Here is a 24,950-nt window from a genome sequence, read left to right on the forward strand (position 1 = left end):
ATAGAATTATTTCATGTTCTCTGAAACAGATTTTTACTTTTTTGTTGTATAGATGGCCTCCCCTCTTACTCTTCCACCCTAAGTGTTATTAACTTTGGAATGCATTATTTGTCAATATAGAGTGTGCTATAAGACTTCTAGTTAGGGGCGCCTGGCTGGCTCAGTTGGTGGAGCATGTGACTCTTGATCTCAGGACTGGAAATTGCAACCCCCTGGCGGGTGTAGAGATTACTTAAAAATAAAATCTTTTTTTTTTAAAGACTTCCCGTTAAACAAGGCAGATGAGAAACATGCATTTATCTGTGTGGCATGATGAAGCTCCACTAATGACAGTAAAGGAATTTTTAAGGTATAAATGGAGAAGGACAAAGAGAACAGGAGAGGAGAGGACAAAAGACAGATGAAGTCAACAAAACTGGGGAAGTTGGAAAGCAACAGATGAGATTTAAGTAACTAGAGAAAGCTGGTAATGGGTTCAGTTCTTAAAGTTACTGGGTATCCCTGAGGTACAGGATGAAGAAAGGGCTTGAAAAGATAAGGATTTGGAGCACCTAGGAGGCTCAGTTGGTTTAACCATCCAATTCCTGATCTTGGCTCACTCATGATCTCATGGTTCATGAGTTCGAGCCCAGTGTCAGGCTCTGCACTGATGGCGTGGAGCCTGCTTGGGATTCTCTCTCCTCTCCCTCCCTCTCTTTCTTCTCTCTCTCTCTGCCCCTCCTGCACTTGTGCTCTCAATCACTCTCTCTCTCTCTCAAAATAAATAAGTTTAAAAAAAGACAACAATTGATAGAAAGTATATATTAGAAAAAAAATTAGATCCCCAAAGCCTCTTATCCATTCCAACAAATGATTCAAGTTTTATTTCCTGGAGTAATAAAATAAAAATTTATGTTTTATATTATAGTAATAGCTCTTTCTAGGAAAAAAAAGCAACTCTAGTCATATAAACAATAGACATAGCTGAGGGCTGGGGTGTGAACTTTAATGAAAATGAAGATTAAGTCTCTATATACGAAATAGTAGCATCTCTTGTCACCTTTCTGTTGCTTGGTATCTAAGATACTGTCAGCTAAGCTGGAGATTGGATAATTCTGGAGAGCTGACCAGGACTAAAGACCTATAGACACTGATATTTGGTTCTTCCACTGGAAAAAAAAAACTGCTCACTTACTCTCTTGGGAAGCTCAACAATTCAAAAGTCCCAACAATGGAGACAGAACTACTTTTTTGTGGCTCACTCTTAAATATTCATGGCTAGCCAAATTTCTAGGTATTTGAGGAAAGTTTCTAAAATGAAACACAGAAATGAAAACTATAAAAGAAACAAAAGTCAAAGTAAAAAGAAGCAAAAAATTATAATGTCTTCAGAGATATGAGATGATACTGCATTGGAGATATAAGAACAGTATGCTGTAAAATGGAACTTTCAAGGAATGAGAAAGAACTTTCAGAAATTAAAATATTATAGTCAAAATATTAAAATCAATAGAAGAATAAAAATTGAGAATTCAGGAGCTCTCCTAGAGAGTAGAACAGAAAGAAAAAGAAGTGGAAAAGAGAGAAAAGATGAGACAATTAAAGGATTCAGTAATGGAGGGTCATATTAGACCAATGGAAGTTCCATAAAGACAGGACAGAAAAAGTAAAAGGGAGGAAATTACTAAAGGATTAATATAAGAAAAATTCCTAGCACTGCAAGATATTAGTATCCAGATGGTCTAGCAAGTACCCAGAACTGTGAATGAGAAAATCATTCTCAGTAATGGACATTATAGTAAAATTTCAGAAGATGGAATAAAGAGAAGATTTTTAAAGTTTCCAGAGGGAAAAAAATTCTACTCGGTATCCCTATAATCCTGAAGACACATTTTTAGGGAAAATAATTTGCAAATGCGATATCATAAATACTCCCCACAAAGATGTCATCCCAATCCTTGGACCTGTGAATACATTACCTTATATACCTTATATGGTAAAAGGAATTCTGCAGAATATGATTTAAGTTAAGGATCTTGAGATGGGGTGATTCTCCTGGATTCTGGGTGGATCCAATATAATCAAAAAAAATCTTTATAATAAGAAGGCAGGAAAATTAAAGTAAGAATAAAAGAGATGTGAAAACTGAAGCAAAGGTTGGAGTGATATGCTCTGAACATAGAGGAAGGAGCTATGAGTCAAGCAAGGCAGGCGGCCTGTAGAAACTGGAAGAAGCAGAGGAAAAGATTCTCCTCTACAGCCTCTAGGAGGAACCAGCCTTGCCTATACCTTGACTTTATCCCATTGAAACCAAATTCAAATTTCTGATCCAAAGAGAATAAATTTGTGTTGTTTTGAGCCACTGAGTTTAGGATAATTTGCTACAGCAGCAAGATGACACCAATACACCAACCTAGACCTCTGTTATCAGTTGAACAATCAGATGAGAGATTAGAACAAGGTGTTTTCAGATATTCAAGATCTCAAAAGATATACCATTTTTCTCATGAAATTACTAGGGGACATCTATCTACCAAAATGAGGGAGTTAAAGCAAAAGTGAGGGGAACATAACATCTATAAAAGATATCCGACACAAGAAAAGGGAAAAAGCAATTTTTAGGATGAGGGTATAGGGATAACCCAAGAAGACAGCTATTAAGAAAGACTATAAATCTGGTCATATTGGAACAGAAGGACAAAAATCCCCATCACAGACATCTTTAACTTAAAAAAATGAAAGTTATAGATAACTTGATGTATTTGAATACACAGAAAGGAGATGTGGAGATTTCTCTGTTCAAACAAGCAAAGCACCTTTCCTGATGACCTGCCCACAATCTATTAATTTTGCTTAGAAGTTTATTCCCTCAATCATCTCCTGGTTGCCTTCTTATCTTTCAAGCCTCAGCTTAAATGTCAAGTCTGCAGAGGAGCTTTCTTGGAACACTGAATTTAAAGGAGGTCTCCACACCAATCCCTCCCTTTCCTGTTATTCTCTCCTATATTGCTCTCTTTTTTATTGCACTGTACCGCAATTCGTAAAAACATATTTGTATAGAGGTGCCTGGGGAGCTCAGCAGTTAAGCATCTCACTTTGGCTCAGGTCATGATCTCATAATTTGTGAGTTCGAGCCCTGCATCAGGCTCTGTGCTGACAGCTCAGAGCCTGGAGCCCGCTTCGGATTCTGTGTCTTACTCTTTCTCTGCCCCTCCCCTGCTCACACTCTGTCTCTCTCAATCTCTGTCAAAAATAAATAAAACATTAAGAAAACATATTTATATACATGTCTTTGCATTTTCAATAAACTCTAAGCTGCCTAGTGCATCTGTGTGTAGCAGAAGGACTTGCACATAGTAAATGCTCAATGAATATTTTTAATGAGTTTTTTATGAAAGGATATATCCATGTATCTGACATTTATAAACAATGGCATGTTATAGTCTATAGTTCTGCTATATGTTAGCAATAACCAGATAAAGAGAATTAAGTAAAAAGAAAATTATAGGGGCACCTGGGTGGGTCAGTCGGTTAAGCGTCCAACTTCAGCTCATCCCTCCCCTGCTCCTACTCTCTCTCTCTCTCTCAAAAATAAATAAATATTAAAACAAACAGGAACAACAAAATTATACAACTCAGACATTTTAAAAACTTGAATTCTGAAAAACATTCAAGTCTTAATGCCATTGGCTCATCGAAAAGTAGCCTCTGTTATACAATAGATTCTAAGCAATGTCTGGAATTATACTCGGTACATTCTCCTTTAATCAAACATTTTATTATTTGTAGTTAAGCTCATTATGATAATTTTATACAACAAGGGGTTAATTAACATCACTGATCCACAAAGAAGGCATATACCCATATAATCAGGATCATATAAATGTCTTTTCCTTCTTCTAAAAATACATGGTAATGAAATGTGTAACAGTCTTGTAGTCACTATAATAGAATTAAATTCTTCATTTAGGTGACTTGTTTCAGACTCAATTGGATTTTACTTAAAGTGAGCATTTCATGGGTTTTGATCTTTGTCTATGTAGCCTGTGAAGGAATGTGAAGTGAAAATCACATAGGTTCATTTTAATTATTCCAGTAATATTGTAGTTTTAATATGATTTCTAGTGTCATTTTTATGAGTAGTAATTTCATGTAGAGATAAGATTTGTAAAAATCTTACAAATTTAAGCCTAATAAAAAGAGATCAGACATGTTATGTCTACCACAGTGCTTGGCACATTAGTAATGTTCAATAAAAATTAGGTTTTTTTTCCCCTGACTCTGATAATTCAAGTAGTGATGCAGCCAACTCTGATTCATTACAGTACATTAATGCCCCAATTTTGTACTTGCATAGTGATTTTTTAAAACTAAGCCTAAGATTTTGATCTAATTTATTTGAGCTCATTGTTTCTGCTTATTTTCTTTCCTATCTTTTTTTTTTTAACTTTAAAACCAATTTTTTAAAATGTTTACTTATTTTTGAGAGAGAGAGAGAGAGAGAGGGAGAGAGAGAGAGAGAGAGAGAGAGAGAGAGAGAGACTGACTGTGATTGGGGGAGGGGCAGAGAGAAAGGGAGACATAATATCTGAAGCAGCCTCCAGGCTTTGAGCTGTCAGCAAAGAGCCCTAGGCAGGGCTCAAACACAGACTGAGATCATTACCTGAGCTGAAGTCTGATGCTTAACAGACTGAGCCACCCAGGTGCCCCCTTCATATCTTACTGAATCTTTATTTTGTCAGCTGTTTTGCACACCCTTGGGTAAATGAAGTCCTTTCTTTCACTAGGATCTTGAAGAAACTACGCAACCTAGTCTGACTTTTTAAAACATCATTAAAATAAAAATATCGGTTAATAAACTGTAGAGGAGGAAAAAACTTTTTTGTTTTTATGCCCTTCCAGATTCTCTACCTAGCGCCTCATGAATTAGAACTGGCAAATAACAGATTAACAAGTGAAAAAGTAACAGAAGTGTATTAATATGTGCATCATGCACAGTACATGGGAGTACTCAATGATGAGTAACTGAAAGAGGTGGTTAGAACTTGAGTTTACATTGCAACCTTACAAAAAGACAAGTTTTATAGACAAAACAAGACAATGGAAAAGGACCTGAGTTTCCTGGGTGGCAAATTGTGGGAAGGTGAAGATATGGGGAAACTAAGGGATCATAAGGGCTAGTTAGTAGTTCGTTAGGTAGATTCCTCTAATGCTGAGTCCAGGCTTATAAAGGGTGTAGAATTGTCTCTGGTGGTTCATTTCTGTCCTTCCTGGTAGAGGGGAGAGGGACACCTTTACAACCACTTTTAAGCAAATAAGGGGAAGGCAGAGAGTTTTTCTTGTGTCTGCTTTGTCAAACAACAGAAGACAACAACGCAAGCTGTAAAATAAAATATGTGTGTTTATTTAGGGTTTTAGTCATTGCAATCCAGGAGACGGATTCGCCTAAAATTGAAAGCATGCTCTAGAGAGACAAAGGAGGTTAGAGTTTTTAAAGAGGAAATGGGGGGGAGGGGGGGAGATTTACATAAGTTGTTTTGAAGAAAAGGTGATTGGTGCTGGTATCTCTACAATTACACTAATCTGTGTGTGATTGGTTGCTAAGGCTAGTGTTAGGCAGAAAGTCCTATTATGTCCATTTTAACATATAGCAGATGCCTTGGCTTTTAGCTGAATTCAGCAAAAATTCCAAGAATTTGAGACAGAAGATGTGCATAAGCCCCATTCCAATGTCCTCCCCGCTCCACTTTAAATAACTCTCTTAGCAGTGGTTATTCCATATCATTCTCTTGTCAGTGTCATCTCAACTGCCTTCAACTTGAAATAATCCTCATGTCAAAGTGCATTTTTTGGGTGGCATATTCTGCTATCTCTTAAAATTAAACCATTTTCTTTACGGTTCTCTAAAAATTGACTCTAATATAGTATTATTTTAATCCAAGAAATAGTCATCATTTTGATATCCCTAAAAGTAAGACAATTGCTGTCAGTAACATTTTGGAGGCGGAAGAGGAAATGGAGAGTCAAGTGTTGGCAACTTTTCAAGAATACAATAAATCTACAAAGCAGATATTAAAAACAAATGTATAATACGCTACTTCTCAGCTTTGATAAGACATTTACGATAATCATAATAAAAGATATACACAAAGCATTTGTGAATGATGAAAAATTAAAGCAATCTAAACACAAGTTAGGGGGCTCAAAGATTCTATAATGTACTGTGTTTGAAAAGATTTAAGAAGAATCATCTCTGAATTATCTTCCTTTAAAAGTTATATTGATGTTATTGCTTTATATTATAATGCATATATCATTGATATAAGCTCATTATTAAAGGATAACTCAGCATAGTAGAGGAGAGCACTCACCAGGCATCTGGAAGTTTTGGTTTAGTCCTTAGCTCTGCTATTATATTATTGAGAAAAATCATAATCTATTTGAATCTCTGTTTCTTGTCCATAAAATAAAAAGAATGGATACCAAGATTTCTTAATTCTTAAGCCCATGATCTGTTGATAAGCCAGTGAACAGAACTCTATTATTGGAACAGAAGAGGAACTATGCTTTAATTATCTCTATTTCCCACAGGGCCTAGCATGGTACTTAATAACTTAACTCTTTTTAGTTCAATAAACATTTATTGAGTATCATCTAGGTTCTAAGGATAGCACTAAATCCTGGGAATTCAGTGATGAGGCAGACATGGACTCTACCTTTTAGAATTTTACAGTCCAGAGGAAGAAAAAAAAGCATAGGAATTTAAACATCAAGTATGACTGAGGGGTGCCTGGGTGGCTCACTTGGTTAAAGATTCCAACTTTGGCTCAGGTCATGACCTCATGGTTAGGGAGTTTGAGCTTCGCAAAGGGCTGTGTGCTGACAGATCAGAACCTGGAACCTGCTTCAGATTCTGTGTCTTCCTCTCTCTCTCTGCCTCTCTCTCCCCCTCTCTCTCTCAAAAATAAGTAAACTTAAAAAATCTTTAAAAAAATGTATGTCCAAGGTAGACAAAGAATAGTATTTTACATAATGGACATTCCTTACAAGGGTCAAAGAAAGCCATCCTGGAGAAAAATCATATCTCTGGTCAATCTTGAAGGAGGAGTTATCAATAATGATGGAGAGGCAGAGAAAATATAAAGTGTACAGACAAAATATATTCAAAAATTCAAATGAATTAATGTGGCATGCATTCATTACAATTTCTTTCTGAATTGTTTAAAAAAATCAAATAGATCCTTGGTTATTTAAAGTAATTACGAAACCACACTTATCATAGGGATAATGCTACTTTACTTTGCATATTTCCTTTAGAGTCTCACCAATAGCTCCATGTTTATTTTATCTGGGAAACGATGTATGATTTTTTTTCCCTAAAATGCAAGGAATGTCAAGATACCTGGGTTTCATGTTATGAAAAATCCTGAAAGATTTTAAAGGAGATAAAAAAAAAAGAAAAAAGAATTACTAGGTATTACATGGAAGGCTAAGTATTGTCCAGCACATCCACCCTTTATATCTGATGCTATACTACCTGTGACTTTCATTGGATTAAAATGAGTTCTAGAAATCGGGCCTCAGTCTACGGGTATGGTCTGAAAGTTACCCAAATGATGTCAACCCAGAAGCCTGAACCCCGAAGTCTAGTCTTTAGAGTGGCAATCATCTGAGGTACCTGGGATGGTCCCTTTCTATGAGGCTCTGAGATTGTTCTTTCTTGAAGATGCAAATTCTGGCCTGTATTTTACAGTAGAAAACCTTTAGGTAAGCTTTAGAGTAAAACAAGAATGTTAAGAGATTTAATGGATGTGGTCAATTTATTACTACTGCCAATTCTACATATTGCCAATCTTTAATAGAGAGGATCAAAACTCTGTACTGGAGTACAGTATATAAATATTTCATAAAAGTTTTGATGAGGGTTACTTCTGAAGGTAAAACAGTATAGACAGAAAGGGTGCTGACAAATCACCCGTGACATCCCATAATGCGTATGATTTCTAAAATGTTTATATTGATAATATTTTACCAAAAAAATCTTAATTTAGGGACAGCTGTGTTCCTTTAGACCAAAGAACTCTTCCCATGGAACTTTACAGTCATAACACGTTAAACAAACCTAATCATTTCCAGTATCTCTCTTTTAATTTTTTTTATGTTCTTTATTTATTTTTGAGAGACAGAGAGAGACAGCATGAGCAGGGGAGGGTCAGAGAGAGAGGGAGAAAAGAATCCAAAGCAGGCTCCAAGCTCTGATCTAGCTGTCAGCACAGAGCTCACCACGAGGCTCGAACTCATGAACCGTGAGACCATGACCTGAGCCAAAGCTGGACCCTTAACTGACTGAGCCACCCAGGCACCCATCCAGTATCTCTCTTTAAAAAAATTTTTAATGTTTATTTTTGAAAGAGAGTGCAAGTAGGGGACAGGCAGCTCTCAGCACAGAGCCTGATACAGGGCTCTGTAAGGCTGCAGCGATGATGCAGAAAACCAAGGTCAGGAATAAATAAATGTAAAAGGCCTTTATTGGGAGCACTCCTTGGGCGAGGTTCCCTGGTCCGGACAGAATGGGTCCGAGATTTCGCGCCTGGGGGTGGGGTGGTGTGTTTTTATGAGGTTGGCTGGGGAAGGGGATATGGCGTATTGGTATGTCCATATAGGGTAGTTTTTTGCGTCAATTCCTGTAGTTCATGGCAGGAAGGCTTGGTGAATGGTCTCCCAAGGAAGTTTCCGGGTGGGGCCACATTGAGGTAGGGAGGTGGCCCTTGTTGCTGGTCTGTAGGTCATGCCAGCCTCTGCACAGGCTCAAACTCACCAACCAGGATGTCATGACCTGAGCTGAAGTAGGATGCTTAACCAAGAGAGCCACCCAGGTACCCCATCAGTCTCTCTCTTTTTAAACTGACAGAGCAAATCTTTGTGAGTATAAAGGCCCTTTGAGAAATCTTAGTGGTTTTTACATATAAAAGATTTAGTTTCACCTATAAAATATATCCTGAAAATCCTATTTGTTCAAAACCCAGGAACTGATTTTGGGAAGGCAAAATTAAGAGATCTGTTCACTTACTAGGTAGGATCATGAGTGACTAAGAAACAATACTTAATTACCCATTTAGCCAAATTACAGTAGTTCCCCCTTATCCAGGGAATACATTCTAAGACTCCCAAGGGGATGCCCTAAACTGTATAGTACCAAACCTCCATATATGTGCATATGTATCTTTTTTCCTACCTATACACACTTACCTATGATAAAGTTTAATTTATAAATTAGGGACAGCAAGAGATTAATAATCATAACTAATAATAAAATATAACAATTTAAACAATATACTGTAATAAAAGTTATATGAATATGGTCTCTGAGCTATCAGGGCAGAGCCCAATGTGGGCCGGAACCCACAAGCTGTGAGATCATGACCTGAACCCAAGTGGGACACCCAACCCACTGAGCCAACAAGGTGCCCCTAACTATTGACATTCTGGTGATAAGTCAGAAATCAGAAAAGGGGTCATCTGCTTCAGGATTGCAGATTGCCTAGGGGTAACTGAAACTGCAGAAAGCGAAACAGTGAATAATGGGGGGGGGTGCTCCTGTACAAATAAAACATTTAAAAAGAAACACAGAAGGTAACACTACTGTAAGTGAAGAGCCTATGTTCTATGGGTTTTTCACCCTTAAATTATCAAGTACGTAATAAAGGCAACTTAAATCACAGAAAATCATTCTTGTGAGACACAGAACCTCTACTAAGCAGGCACACTGCATGTAAAGAGTTACTTTTTGTATTGCAGATAGAAGAATTTACTAAATAAAGAAAGCAAGACCATCTAAACTAAGGGGGTACTGTTAATATCTGAATATATTTCACATCTTCATTTCAGACTTGGGTATTATAAACCAAAGCAAATAAAATCCACTTTCTAAGTTCCGTCTTTTTTTTTTATACTCTCTCATATTCTTTTAGAGGATCTGTGAGGTCAAAATGATTTTCATAATAATACTAAGATATTATCTGTCTTTTGACTCTCATGCTCTCTTGAGTACATAGTGGAGTTTTCCAGAGGCTATGCAATATGTGAAATGCGATAGATTTAAATGGAGAAGTAGATATAAAGATCTAGCTTTTTTCTGTTAACCCAGATAGTAAAGAGATTTTGCAAAACTGTGAAATGATGCTATTCTTTCTATAAAAATTTTTGTGTTTTTTAAAAACGCTATTTTTCATTAAAAATAGGTCATTTATGTTAACATGCAGTGTGCTCATCATTGCTACCTTCCAGTGAATAAATATTTTAAAATTTTCTAATTTTTATCTCTAATATGATAATAACCAATAGTTTAATGCACAGTATAATCCACAAAATAAAAGCTCTTTGAGATTTTTGGTAATTTTTGAATAGTATAAAAGGATCTGAAAATTTAAAAGCTGCTTTAGGCAAAGCTATTCTTTTTTCTTGGAAAAAAAAACCCAAAAAGCACAGATTATCCTGTAATTCTTTGTCACTGTTACTCTTTGAAGAGCTCCAATTATCATATTAATCAAAACTTTGGACGCAAGTGGCTAATTTCTATTTTAAAGAGAAAAGTGAAGGGTAGAAACAGAATTATCTGGCATATACAAACATTTTTAAAGACTAGCAGGGCTTAAGTATACACATGATGACACTCTCTATAGGCACACAAATCCTTTTTGTAACTTCCTAAAGTGTCAAAAAAAAAAAAGAGAACACATTCATTACACAACCCTAAGATATGGCTTCCCTATAGCATTTCAAAATAAGAAGCAAAGTTATGTAAACTTAGAATTATGCTTAGTTTAAACCAATGTTTCAATATTCTATTTTACTTAGAAAGCATCTAGCAACGCAATGATTATCTACTCATTAGCTGAATTTAATGTCAGTCCACAATCTTAAGTTGTTTAAAGATCTTAGAAATTATCTTCAAGCTGGCATACTATAAAGCATAGTTGCAGTTCAAATAAAGCTTGTCAGAATACTGATTCAATGTAGTTGAAAACAAATTTACATTTTTCATAATCAAACATTTTTAGAGGTAATGTTAACTTCTGTAACCAGGCCTAAGTGTGAGTTTAGGAAAAACACTCTAAAGTAAAATAAAAGGCATTCTTGTAGAATACTTAACACTGACAAAACAGAGAAGACTTAATGGCCAAAATCTAACATTAATTATGTAATCTCAGGTTCTTAAAACATTTCTGGATCAGTTTCTACAAGAAGATGCTTTATTAAAGTGCAACACATTTAAAATGCTAACCAGAATGGTACTCCTTTAATTTAGTATCTTTGATATAGGAAAAGATTTCACAGACATAACAAAAGATTAAGGTTTTTTTTTGCATTACAGAATATTTTGGATTATATTCTCTAAATATTTCAATAAATATTCATAGCTTATCCCTCTTATTGGGCAGAAAATTTGATTATGCTTATGTTTTACTATTAAACATGATCTTTCTACATTTGTTACTGAGACTATAGTTTCATCAATTCCTGAAATATGTTATCAAGAAAGAGGTAGCAGCATATCACTCTTCAAAAAGACAAATACCCAAGCTACAAGATTTAAAGGAACAGTCCAGCAGAAATAGGCAGAAGAGGCTTTTTTCATCTTTTGTTCTAGGCCTAATTCACATCTTATCCTTTTCCTCTTTAATTCCTTTGCAGCTTCCCTTCTGTATATAACCAGGCAGGGGAAAACACAGATATGAACTAAAGTGAGATTTTAAGTAGGAAATATAGAAAACATTACAAGGAAATAAAGCAGACAATAATTTTAATACTGGTGGTAGGAGTAAGAAGAGGAGTCCTGAGAAAACAGCTTTAGGGTACTTGACTACTTCAGTATAATTGATCTGTGGTATTTATTCATGCTAATATATAACTTTACATGTCATCATAATTTAAATCTATCATAATTTTACATTTTAAAGGGCTCCATGGATGAATTCAATGAATTATAGATATAGGCTCCAGGCCCTAGTGCCTCTATTTTACACACAACGCTTGCTAATGAAGGCAACTGATTCTTAGCTGCTTCCAAGAGACCCTGTAGGGCTCTGGCTTCCTGAGAACCAGTTTGAAGAGCCTATGCTAATAATGAGTGCTTTTGAAAAGGCACCTTTTTTTTCAAATGCTCTCAACAGACAAAGTAAAACAAGCCATAGCCAAAAGTCTATTGGCAAAACAGGGTATCAAAGAGTCGCAAACTCCTTTATCATTAAAAAGATTTGTGGTACCCAAGCAATGACGCAACAGGGCGTATCGGTATGAAGTTTCATCAATACCTTTCAACTACCACTTTGAAAAAAGTAAATCTGTCAATTGCCCACCTTCCAATGCGGGGGCCTGGTGAGTTCAAACACCCCTCAAATTTCTGGCACGTAAGGCGTTTGTGACCCTTTGGCCCCACCCCCGCCCGCCGGACCACACCCCCGGTTCCTACCGCCCTCTGGCGGCCAGAGCCGACTTCCGCCTCCTCCACCGAGCGCAGCCGCTGCAACCCACGTGGCCTCCTCTACGTCACATCCGGCCCTTGGAATTCGGGCCTGGGAACCCGCGCGATGAAGTGCGTATTTGTTACTGTTGGGACCACGAGCTTTGACGACCTCATTGCGTGTGTCTCGGCGCACGACACTCTGCAAGTGAGTGGGGGAGGGGGGAGCCGGGCGGGCCGGCGCGCAGCGGCTTCTCTTGCAGATTGCCGCTCCTTATGCTTACCGCTAGCTTCAGTAACCTTGCCGGAACCACAGCACTCGGAAGGAACCGCCCCCACGGCTCGACTTCAGGTGCCACCGCCCCTTTGCTGGCTCCGCCCCACGCACGCCTGGCCCCTCCCCCGGCTCTCCCTCTCCTCAGAGTCCTCCCGCCTCCTTTTCCTTCTTCCCGTCGGTTCTCCGGCTCCTCCTTTCCTGGCTTTTGCCTGTCGACTCTCCGCCTCCGCCTCTGCTTCCTCCTGCTTCGCTCCTCCTTCCCGCTGCTCCGCCTCTTCGAGTTGGTGTTGCTGGGGTTCGGACTAGCCAGCCTGCCGCTGCTCCTCGGGCCCACGCCGGTCGCGTGGCAGCGTGGTCGGCACCGGGCGCCTCGCCCAGCGCTGCCGGGCCCTGTCCGGTTCGGCCTGATCCGGTGGGTCCCGCTCGGCGCGCCTTCCCCGCCCTGTCCACTCCGCGCTGAGGCAAATCCGCGTCCTATCTTCTCCGCCGGCGTCCTCGCGGCCGGCGTCCTGAGGCGGCCGGCGGCGCGGCGTCTCCTCCGGGCTGGGGGTTCGCGCAGCTTCGGCCGCGAGGCGGCTCGCAGCTGTTCGTTCGCCTCCCGCTAGTTCTGGACGCCTTTCTCTGGGTCTCTGCTCGTCTGCTTGTGGCGTGGCCGGTCCCCTCGGGGCTCGGTGAGCTGGGTCGCTCACATCTTCCCGCTAGGGCTTGTGGAGGCATCTCCCCGGGGTCCGGTAAGGGGCCGAAGCGTCATTTGTGGTAAAGTGAAAGCGGCCACGGGTGGAATATTTTGGCGGTCCGCGCGTCCCGGTCTGAAGAGCGACTTTTAGGGGCGGGGGTGTTTGTTTTTACATTAGCCTGTTTAAAAATCCCGCCTCCTCCCCCTCCTTTTTTTTTTTCCAGATAATCAAGAGCCTTGGCTACGACCGAGTTATCCTCCAGATAGGTAGAGGGAAGGTGGTACCCGAACCCTTCCGTACTGAGTCCTTTGCCCTGGATATTTACAGGTACAAGGATTCATTGAGAGAAGATCTTCAGAAAGCAGATCTTGTTATTAGTCACGCAGGTAAAGTGCCTTAGAATCTCGCAATTTGGGTTTCCGTCGTAAGAACAGAAAGTTGAATTTTTGTGAGGTAAACTAAAATCACTAGAGTACCTCACCATAGTCGTTGTGGGTAGAGTATTTCTTCGAATGTACCTATTTGAGGACATTTTTGGAAAAATGCATTAGGTCTGGGTAATAGATGAGTAGGAAATGAATCACGGAGCCCAGCTTTACAGTAAGAAACCCTAAACACGGGCCAAATGATTTACCCAACGTCGCGTGTAGAGAGCGGTCCCACTTACCATCAGTATTTGGGCTTAGATCTGCAGGAACGTTCAGCCAGCTTATTGGTTGGATTGGTCCTGGAGAAATTGGCTTTGAAAAAAAATTTTTGTTGTGTTTTTGTTTTACACGTGAGCGTGAAATGAATATAGTTGATCTTATTTAACCTACATATTGTGTAAATCATTGCTTGCTCTTCAAAGAACCTGATCTAGACAGACTTCCAGTACCTTCAGAAGAGCGGCTTTTGGGGAGCATTGCAATTTTGATTGCAGAATAAGTGAGGGAAGAAGTGCCTTGGTTCTTTAAGAGGACTAATTTGAAGAGAGAAAAGTTATTAGAAATAGGCATTACTAATAAATTGGTGGTGTAGGATAATAGTAAACAGCTCTTGGTGCTGGTCCCTGCTTTGTAGAATACTTCCAAACCTACAAACTAAGTACTATTCCCATTTTACAGATGAAGAAGCAGAGACACAGAGATAACTTGTGTAGTCAATAAGTAACTCTGCCATTAGTCTATTCCACCTACTACCCAAAAAGGTTTGTCTACCTATCAGTCTTCTCCACCCCAGTGAAAACATCTAAACGATTTTAGGTTTCAGAGTGGAATTGACCCAAATATTGTACATATGCAAATGCATGGAGATTTATTCTTGACAACCTTGAAGATGGTACCTCAGTGGCAGGCTTCGAAGGATGGTCAAAGTTTTTCTTTCTGTTGCCTGGCACTATTTAAGACTTGCTTTTGCCACTTGTGTTTGAGTAGAAGTGCGGTACAGTTTCATGAATAGTGTGTTGAACCTGAATCTTACTTGTATTCAAGGCTCATACGCAGGACACGCTAGTAGAGGGCAAGTGGCAAAGCACTGAATCTGAGATCCTGATATTGTTGGTAGTGATAAAGGATGTATTTCTCAAGTCTGGTTTATAACATACTACAGACCAACTGGTAACTGCATTTTTGTCATTTTGAGTGTGTGATTGAACGACGTGGTTTGTGGTTCTGCCAGCTAAGTTTTTTCATCTTCAGCTCTAACTATAACGCTTGGTGCTCAGCACCTTAACTTTAAAAAAAAATTAACAATTTGGATTTATTTTTGTAGGTGCAGGAAGCTGTTTGGAGACTCTGGAAAAAGGAAAGCCACTTGTAGTCGTCATAAATGAAAAGTTGATGAACAATCATCAGCTAGAATTGGCAAAGCAGCTACACAAAGACGGGCACCTCTTCTACTGTACTTGCAGGTATACCAGCAAGTATAATTTGACCTCTTGCCTTAAATCCTCTCCCGCTATTCTTACCCACCTACCTAACCTGTCTTTTCAACCTCTTACCTTCTCCCACTTACAAGCATGCTTTGATTTTTCTCACCTGTAAAACACCTGTCCTCCTCTGTGTGATCTGTGTTTTTTTTCTTTCTGTGTCTGTGCCTGTTTCATTGCATGTGAACCTATGAATGCGTATGCTTGTATGTAAGTTCATCTGGGTGCACAAGTCTCTGAGAGTATAATTCTTGAGTTCATTAGAGTTTTCATTCAAGGAAGGCATTTGCATATTTTATAATTAAAGTTTTGCCTTCTGTAAATCCACTGGAATCCCTAAGTGAAATTTATTCATCCATTAATTCAGTTACACCTAATATGTCACAGGCATTGTTTTTCAGTGCTGTGGATACAGGGGTAAGCGTGAGATGAAACTTCTGCTCTCTTGGTACTTACAGTCTAGTACTGGGAGATAGACAGTACACAGTTCATAAATACGTGATCAAGATAATTTCACATGGCGAAATGTGTTATGAAGAGAATAAAGCAGGATAATACAATAACTGGAGTGAAGGTTAATTAGAATGGTCAGGGAAAGCACGGATGGGTATTTGACATTTTAGCCAAGACCTGAATAAGAGGTTGTCTTGTGAAGCTCTAGAGGAAGAAGGAGCGCAGCAATTCCAAAGGCCCTAAGTTAGAAATGAGCTTGGAGTTTGTTGTGTTTGAGGAATAGAGGGAAGATTAAGTGTAACAGGAGTATGGTAAGCAAGGGGGAAGATAGTATGAGACTGGGTGGGGATGGTTCATGTAAGAGTTCTGATTTTATTCTATGTGCAGTGGAAAGCCATTAAAGTATTTTAAGCCAGAGGAATTGCTATGGTACGGAGTATTTTCTAGAAGTATGTTAAAATTCAAAGAGAACTGATCAACATCACAGTAGAAGGATGAAGAAAATTTCTGGTTGGTTTTTATTCTTCTTGAGACACTAGAAGCTTGCCAAAGGGTCAGGTCAGTAACACCCAATTATTTGACTTTAAAAACTATCCTAACTTGATGTTTTTTGATATTTTAAGAAGTAAAGGCTTCACAGAAGTATTAAAAAATATGTATTTTTTGTTATAATAAGTTGAAGTTTAAAGTGCAAAACCTTAGAAGAAACTGGCTAGAACATAAGCATTTCTTTTGACTTCACTGCGTCGGTCTCTTAGGCACGCTGTAAATACTTGTTCCTTCATTAAATATTTATTGAGCACCTACTATGTTCCAGGCATTTTTCTGGTACTTGGCATACATTGGTGAACAAAACAGGATTCTTGTTGAATGGAGACATTTGTTGATTGTTTCAGGAATAGTTATTGGTGTCCTAATCCCTATATGATGGAGGAGAGGGAATATTAAAATGGTGGTGTAACCTAGAAACCATTACTAAAATGGCTGCCATATTGGGAGTCTGGAGAAGCTAGATAATGAAAGTAATGTAGGTTTCAGATATGGGCATGGCTGTCCTTAGGTAGTTGAGATTGTTAGGGGTTAACATCATTTTTTGAGAGAAGAATAAACACTTCCTAACTTTTATGCAAGTCAATTTTTCCCGACACTTTTGATGAGTATTTTTATTCTAGATGTTAAATCAGCTTTGATTTTTATGTCAGTACTTTTAAAAGGAAAAAGCATTGATTTCAGAAACATCCTTATTCCCTACTCAAGTTGAAAAGAAAGCTGTACAGGTCTCCAATTTAGTAATTATAGTTTTAGAAGTCTTTTTTCCCCTATATATCCAGAAGTTACACAGATGAATACTGAACAAATCAATAATTGGTTGTATTTTCATTTTAGGGGTATTACTTAGTCCCCCAAATCTAGGCTGGGTGGTTGTATGTCTGTTCTAATTTAAGTGGCTGCTTTAATTAAATTTCTGAAGTAATACTTTTATGTCATGGTTTAGAATCTTATTTCCAACATGCATGGTGATTGTACATTGCTTAATTATATATGGATTTATGATAGTAAATTACTGGCAAAAAACTTTGTTTTGCAATCTTCATGCATGGTCTAGTAGTCTCCCCAGCTTATTGTTCTTGTCTGGCAGCTCTTTTGTTTTCATTTATTCTGTTTTCATAAATTAATTTTCCTTCAGTTTATATCTGGTCAGTCCTGAGAATTGTTCAAAAGCCATGTGACCACATCTTTTATGAAATAACATTTTTGTAATATTTCAGTTGACACAAGAAGCCTATCTGTTGACAGGTAGCTCCTGGTATTGCTCTTATCTTTGCATGTACAGTGGACCTTCGAACAACAGATTTGAATGACATGGGTCCACTTACAAATTTTTGCAGTCAATACAGTAAACGCATTTTCTCTTCTTTACGAATTTCATAGCAGCATTTTCTCTAGCTTATTTGTTAATAATACAGTATATAGTATAATGTATAAAATGTGTGTTAATTGACTGTGTTACCAGTAAGGCTTCTGCTCAGCAGTAGGCTATTAGTAGTGAAGGTTTGGGGAGTCCGAAGTTGTACGTGGATTTTTAGTGGTACAGGAGGTGGGTCGGTTCTTCCAACTCCACGTTGTTCAAGGGTCAACTCCATACCAATAAGAAAATTACATTAAAATTCACATACACAATTTGAGAACATCAGAGTATTCTTGGAAGCTAGAGTCAGTCATCAAGAGGGCAGCAGATGAATTATGGAATTTTCTCCCTTGTTACCTAATATTTTTCTTCTTTTGTTTTAGCACGCTTCCTGGGCTGTTACAGTCAATGGACTTATCAACACTGAAATGTTTTCCTCCTGGCCAGCCAGAAAAATTTTCTGCATTTTTGGATAAAGTTGTTGGATTACAAAAATAAACACTAAACTCTGAACACTTTAAAAACACCCCCAAATTCAATCTATGGAATGTGGTTAAATCAAATTAAATACAAATTTGCAGAATAATATAAATTAATAAACTTACGCATCTATAGAATGTGTAGAAAATTTTATGGTGTGAATGTTAGCATTTGGGTCCAAATCCTCATTGCAATTTAAAAAATTAGGTAGATTTTAACTTCGTCTTTTTATTTTAGTAATGTATTTAGTGAGCATTTATAGGTTTTATCCTAGAATTCCCAATTGATTTAGAATCATGAAAAAAATGAGTTAAATCTGAAAGCTTTGACAAGAACCTCAAACGTAGTTATTAGTTTGGTATTCCTAGTTAAAAAATGAAGCAGTAACAAATTTGTAAAGACAATTTGAGAGTCAGAATCTTTGCCTTTTGTAATTTAAGGAAGAAAATGTTAACAAAACAAAAACGATGGATACTCGTCTGTGAAATAAAAAGTTCAATAATTACCTTAAAAAGGTGAACAAGATTAAAAAGCAAGTCAGTTGATTTATGGTACTTGGAGAATCTACTTTCAGTGCAGTGGATATAGTCTCTTTTCTCTAAAATCTAAATAGAAGATGATAAAATAATCTTGTTCAGTATCAAAGCTTTATTGGTTTGAAAAGAGTAAATCAAAAAGGACTTGGGCCAATAGGAATTGCTGTTTTTTTTAAGGGCCCTACTTATAGTGGTATTGAAGCATTTATTGTAACATCGTAGAGCAATTTATAAATCAATGTACTTATAAGTTTTACAAGGGGATATATGATCTGTTGTATATAATGGCCTAAATATATGGCTTTTAGGTTCATATAGCCCAGGATTGATACACTATGAAATTCTGATGGGAGTAAGTGGTCTTGAGATCTATAAAATAAACTGGATTGTCTGTAAGTGTTCATAGTTTTTTGGTTGAAATTTTAGATATAGTTCATAAAAATAGCATATGCTATAAAGACATTTTCTATAATGTTATTACAATATATTGACTATTCTAAGCATTTTACTTGGGATGCTCTACTTAATGATTTTGTAGATTTATTTTCCTGATCGTTTTACTTAGGCTAATGTTAAAATAAATTTTTACTGAAAGTAGAAGGTGGTGGCTGAGAAATACTCTGGGTAGCAGGAGGAAGCCAACTTGGATTAAAATTTTGCCGAGAATAATCTAAAAAGTGAGTAATCTACATCTACATAGTTGAGAATTCACAGCACCATAATAATTATATATTGATTTTATACTAACATTACAGGAGAGGCCTTTTTTTAAATACATGGTGAGGATTTGACTTTCTGGGCTCTTTTATAAATGTGCTCTAATTTGAGAAAAATTGTGGCTTAAAATGTATTTTCAATCACTGAGTCTCTAGTTCTTTTATCTCATGAAGGACTAACCATAGAGAATCCAAAACAAAGGGTCTTCTCCAACATCAGACAACTGTAAAGCAATATGGGACTCCAAATCCTCTGTTTTCTTTCCCGCAAGAATATATAACCCAGATTCCATTTCATTTAGCAGAGGCTTAAGCCTATGGTGTTAATTGTGTGTGGTGATCTCCCTTGACTGTATCCCTTTGTGAAATTTAATATCCGTTGCTTGGCTTAAAAATCAAAAGACATCTCAGAATCATTTTGATTTGGCAGGAATTCTTGAAGTAATCTAGTCCAATCCCATCATTTCTCAGAGAGGAAGGCCAGAGGTTACAACTGTCTGAAATAACAGCCTTTGACTCCTGGTCTTGTGCTCATTCTACCATACCAGAATATATGTTGTAAGCTGCTTGATTCTTTATAGTTGTTTGCCTAGTATTTAGTTACTTTAATCCCTTTCAAGGAGAATTTTGTTCATTTATTAGAAGTTGTTTATTTTAGTAGGATTTTCACATTTAATTGGGTTTTCCTTTGGGGTATAATCTTGGACTTAGAAACCTGTGATTTCTGAGTTTTTGGAATGTAGCAAAATGCCCTGGGTAGAATTGATAACCAGATTGAAGACTTTAAGACAAGTGTAGATTTTTGGAGTTGGAAGAGAATTTTAAACTTACATACCACAAACTTTACAGATGAGGAAAAAGGCTAAGACAGATTAATTGCCAAGTTTACCTATTATTGATCCTTATGAAAAAATTAATGGTAATCAAGATTTTATTCCGAATGTTTGAGTGAAATTTGTTTGGCTTCATTACACATGGCAGGGCTTCAGGTTCTTGAAATCAGTGGAAAAACAGAGTGTCGTTTAAGTTTTCTGTTAGAGGTATATAGATTTCCAGGGATAAGGAAGCAAAAGGAAGTTCAGTATTTTGAGAAATTCATATCATAGGATAGGTTCAGAGGTAGACCAGTAATAGAAAGTTGGTATTGTTAGATGAAAAGTGATGTGAGGTTGTAGGATGACCCTAGAAAGTAAGGAATATTGATGGCTACTTACTATGATTTGGGAGGAAAGAAAGCTAGAAGGATTTGGTGGTAGGTCAAATAATGAAACTGATGAACTTGATCTGGAACATTTAAAGGTATAGTTGACTCTTGAACAATGTGGGTGGTTAGTGCAAGATCCCTGTGCAGTTGGAAATCTACCTGTAAATTTTGACTCCCAAAAGACTAATAGCCTGCTGTTGACTGGAAGCCTTACTGATAACATAAACTACCAATTAACACACGTTTTATATGTTATGTGAATTATGTAATTAACAATGAAGTAAGCTAGAAATAAAATGTAAAGAAAATTAAGGAAACTACATTTACAATACTGTACTGTATTGAAAAAGTCTGAGTATAGATAGACCTGCACAGTTCAAACCCATGTTGTTCAAGGGTCAGCTAGTCATTATCTGAAAGTATTGTCAAGTGTCTGATTTTAGACACTTTAGAGCACTACCTTGTATGCTTTCAAGGGCAAATCATGGGGATGAAAAGTGAGGAAGAATGTTTCAAGACTATAAAAAAGTCAGGAATGACTTGAAGTAATGTAGATATTTTTCTTGGCCCTTCATTATGGTATTGGCACTAATCTTTTATTTGTTCAAAGTATGCAATTTTTACAGGTGACCCAAAATCTGCAAACAGTCTAAGAAATGAGTGTATGGGCAGACTATTTGAAAGTGATTTGGCAGAAAGATACGGAATGAGTGGTCCAGATAGTTGTGTGGTAATCTGTTTCCTGCTGTACAATTAATACTATTATCTTTATGGGGGTGGGGAATGAAAATATAATAGTTCACTCCTCTTGCATGATTAGAATGTTTCAGGTACTATATAAAGCTGTTTACAGATAGGAAGTCACTTAATCTTTAACAATAACTCTCTGAAATAGTTGTTATTTTCCCATTTGGGGAATGAGAAAAACTGAATTCAGCATAACGCAAAAAGGAAGTTTTATGTTACTTAGGTGTCTGGTGAACTGGGAATTGTAATTAGAATGGTGATTGTATTTCCATCATTTATGGTGACAGGATAGAATATTTGAAGAGGACTGTTCTAAGGAATTATTGTATGATAACCACAGGTATATAACCTTCTTTAGTTTTTACATCGTTACCTAAAAGCATAGTGATTGTAACTCAAAATCCATGTGGAGAAATTTTGTCAGGTGGTTTGGTTGCAAGTTACTTACTGGCTCTTTTGATTTTTCTAAATACTTGTTTAGGTTCTATTTTTGGTCCTATTCTTTTTATATATTTTTGATGTTTTCATCACTCCTGGAGCTACTATTGATGTTCCTATCTATATCCCCCCAACTCTGATGTGAGTTCCTGAATAGAATTTACAGTTGGCTATTGGTCTTGTATGTCTGTTAATTCTCAAAGCACAGTAAACAATGTGTCCCAAACTAAAATCCTATTTCTTCTTTCATCTTTCTGAGATCCTTGCCCATATTGATGGGCATTAGTACTCCAGGCTTATTATCTCCAACCCTTTATAAAATCTGATTGATCACCAGGTTCTCATAGCTTTACTTCCTAAATAGCTCGAGCCTATTTATTTATTTGTTCATTTAGTCTTTTAGCATAAATGCATGATAAGAATCTACTTTTTGAACTCAAGATGTGACTCCTGCTGTGGAGGAACTTTAACAGTCTAGTTGTGGAGGAATTGTCTTTCTCATTCTCTTTTTTTTTTTTAATTAAATTTTTTTTACTGTTTATTTCTGAGAGAGAGAGGGAGAGCAAGCGAGCCGGGGAGGGGCCAAGAGAGAGAGGGAGACACAGAAGCCCAAGCAGCCTCCAGGCTCTGTGCTAGCTGTCAGCACAGAGCCCGACGCGGGGCTCGAACCTAGGAGCCGTGAGATCATGAACTGAGCCAAAGCCGGACGCTTAACCGACTGAGCCATCCAGATGCCCCTTGTCTTACTCATTCTCGAATCCTGGACCAAAGCACAGGCTTGCTTTCTTTAAATGATAAATGCACTTTCTCTCATGGTCTTGATTAGGAAACACTAATCTTGCACACATTCATTTCTTACAGTCTATCTAGGATGTCTGGGTCAGAAGAAAGATGTGGCCATCACATTTTATGAAGGTTGTTGAATCAGATATTTACAGGAATGGCATCTAAAACAGTAGTGCTGATCCTGTGTAATATCCTAATGGTATTTAAGCGTCTGTTGAATAATGGTACCTATTGGGAATTTTTGGTAAAAGGTGATGTTAAAAATCTAGAGGTTTGGGGTGCCTGGATGGCTCAGTCAGTTAAGCATCTGACTTTGGCTCAGATCATGATCTCATAGTTTGTGGGTTCAAGCCCTGAGTCGGGCTCTGTGCTGACAGCTAGCTCAGAGCCGGGAGCCTGCTTCGGATTCTTATCTCCCTCTCTCTCCCCTGCTCATGCTGTCTCCCTCTGTTTCTCAAAAATAAATAAAAAACATAAAAAAATTAAAAGAAATCAAGAGGTTTATTAAAAGCTATGGTGTGTTCCAGTAAAAGATTACTTGGAGAAAGATTTAGGACAACTACCAAACAACATTTAATTTAATCCCTTGTTAAATGGTTAACTCTTTGCAGGTTTATTCTAGAACAGTCTTTATATTGAAGAGTTCTTCAAAATCTCAATTTTTGTAGGTGGCCAGGCAGAAGGTGAGCAAACCTAGCTTGCTTCAAATAGAAATGAAGAATATATGCTGAGTGACTTTGATCTTGAGTCTTGAAAAATATTTTTAAGGTCTTTTAGACCATTAAATACCATCTGTTTTGGCATTTCACTCCTAGCTCTTTATTGTTTATGAATTTTTACCACATTCTGGCCAGAATCGTTTTGATTGACAAAATCATCTTAAAACTATTGTTTATTTCTCTACTGACACATATACACATTTTGCCATGAATTTCAGGGAGTTTTTAGAGGTACCTTGAGGTTCCAGGTTAGGAATCCCCAGGCCAGTTTATGTATTTTCATTTGTTTTTCATTAGTATTATGGTGATAACTACCAGACTCCTTTTTAATGATGCCCTCTGATTAAATACATTTAAGCTTAGTAATTCCCAGTTTCATAACTTATCAGGTTAAAAACTTACCAAGTTTAACACCTACCAAACACATTTTGAAACTACTTGTGATATTCTAAACTCTGTCCATAACCCATAATGTCTTGTGTCGCACTATTTTTGGTTGATGAAAAGAACTGCATGGATTTTTTTTTTAATTTGTAGTCATCATTTTAGGATATACTAGATTAGGCTATTTGGTGAAGCAATACAATATTATACCTTAGTTACTGTCAAGTGTGCTTCTAACATTTGTTTGTTGAACTGATAGTCACTGTTGGGATAATGTGTGTCAGAGACCATATATTGTATCATTTTACTGTTCATTTCTCTTTTTGTACAGAATCTATTGGTTGTTTCTCCATTACCATTGTGAAGTGGGTGGATGATATACTCCCCAAATTTAGGAGTAAAAACATTCTTAAATCCTGGGCCTACGTAACATTCTGGATCTCAGTTTTTCCATTTTGTGAATTAGTAAAGCTAACTTCCTTCATAGGTGATTTCTAAGATCTAAAACCAGTTGTGTGGCATGTTTGAAAATAAAAAATGTCATTGAAATAACATTTTCTCGGTTAGAGTTTTTGTTTTAAGAAGTCGGAATGGACTTAGATTTCCTTGAAATTTACAGTATGTACTCCTAAGTGATACGGAAAGTAAAGTCATCACTGGATTTCATCTGAATTCTAGTCGGTGTCTAGATGGAGTTATTGTTAGAGAATTAAAGATTATTTAGAGATTTAAGTGAGAGCATCAAAACAAAAGTGTTCTGGTCTTTTTTTCTCCATGTTGGTAGACCATTAAGACACTGTAAGGAACTTAAAAAAACAACCCTTAGTATTTCTGTGCCAATATTACACATTTTTTAAGCAAAGTATTTCCTTTTTTTTTTTTTTTTCCCAATCCATTATTACAGTGCTTCAGATGGAAGTGGGGAAGAGACAGAAATGAAAGCAAGTGGCTCTTGGTAATGTTCTTCTGTTTTGCATACCCGAACAAGGATCATTGCTCTGGGAAATCAATTCTTTATGGTCTCTTGCTTAAGGCTTAAAGAAGAGGTTGAGTAAGGTCATGTGGCCACATTTTGTTGTGGAACCATCATGGTCCCTTTCTTCCTAAATCCTGCTTTGCTAATTTTGTTTAAATGTTCTCTGTGGGAAGAAGTGACAGGTCTAGTTCCAGGGTGCTGTTAAAAATATTTACCATTATATTTTTCAGTAATGAAAAACTTCGAAAAGTTTCTGCAGAGTTTTCTTCAATTGGCCCTGTGTTATTGTGGCACTAA

The 24,950-nt window shown here is 37.3% G+C and overlaps 1 protein-coding gene and 1 long non-coding RNA gene across 2 annotated transcripts in view; one reads left to right on the top strand and one right to left on the bottom strand.

Moving 5' to 3' along the window:
• The window catches only part of LOC115283284, a 60,155-nt gene extending 47,768 nt beyond the window's left edge, over positions 1–12,387 (bottom strand). The window contains exon 1 of the long non-coding RNA XR_003904984.1: positions 12,339–12,387. This is a non-coding gene — a long non-coding RNA (uncharacterized LOC115283284). The remainder of the gene's footprint in view (positions 1–12,338) is intronic.
• A 151-nt stretch (positions 12,388–12,538) lies between these two features.
• The window catches only part of ALG13 (ALG13 UDP-N-acetylglucosaminyltransferase subunit), a 63,817-nt gene continuing 51,405 nt past the window's right edge, over positions 12,539–24,950 (top strand). Inside the window, exons 1-4 of the mRNA XM_029929686.1 lie at positions 12,539–12,650; positions 13,620–13,782; positions 15,149–15,287; positions 18,051–18,147. Of these exons, the coding sequence (XP_029785546.1) occupies positions 12,570–12,650; positions 13,620–13,782; positions 15,149–15,287; positions 18,051–18,147 (480 nt within the window). The 5' untranslated portion in view covers positions 12,539–12,569. The remainder of the gene's footprint in view (positions 12,651–13,619; positions 13,783–15,148; positions 15,288–18,050; positions 18,148–24,950) is intronic.

The sequence above is a fragment of the Suricata suricatta genome, chromosome X (assembly GCF_006229205.1).
Source record: "Suricata suricatta isolate VVHF042 chromosome X, meerkat_22Aug2017_6uvM2_HiC, whole genome shotgun sequence".
Taxonomy (NCBI): Eukaryota; Metazoa; Chordata; class Mammalia; order Carnivora; family Herpestidae; genus Suricata; species Suricata suricatta.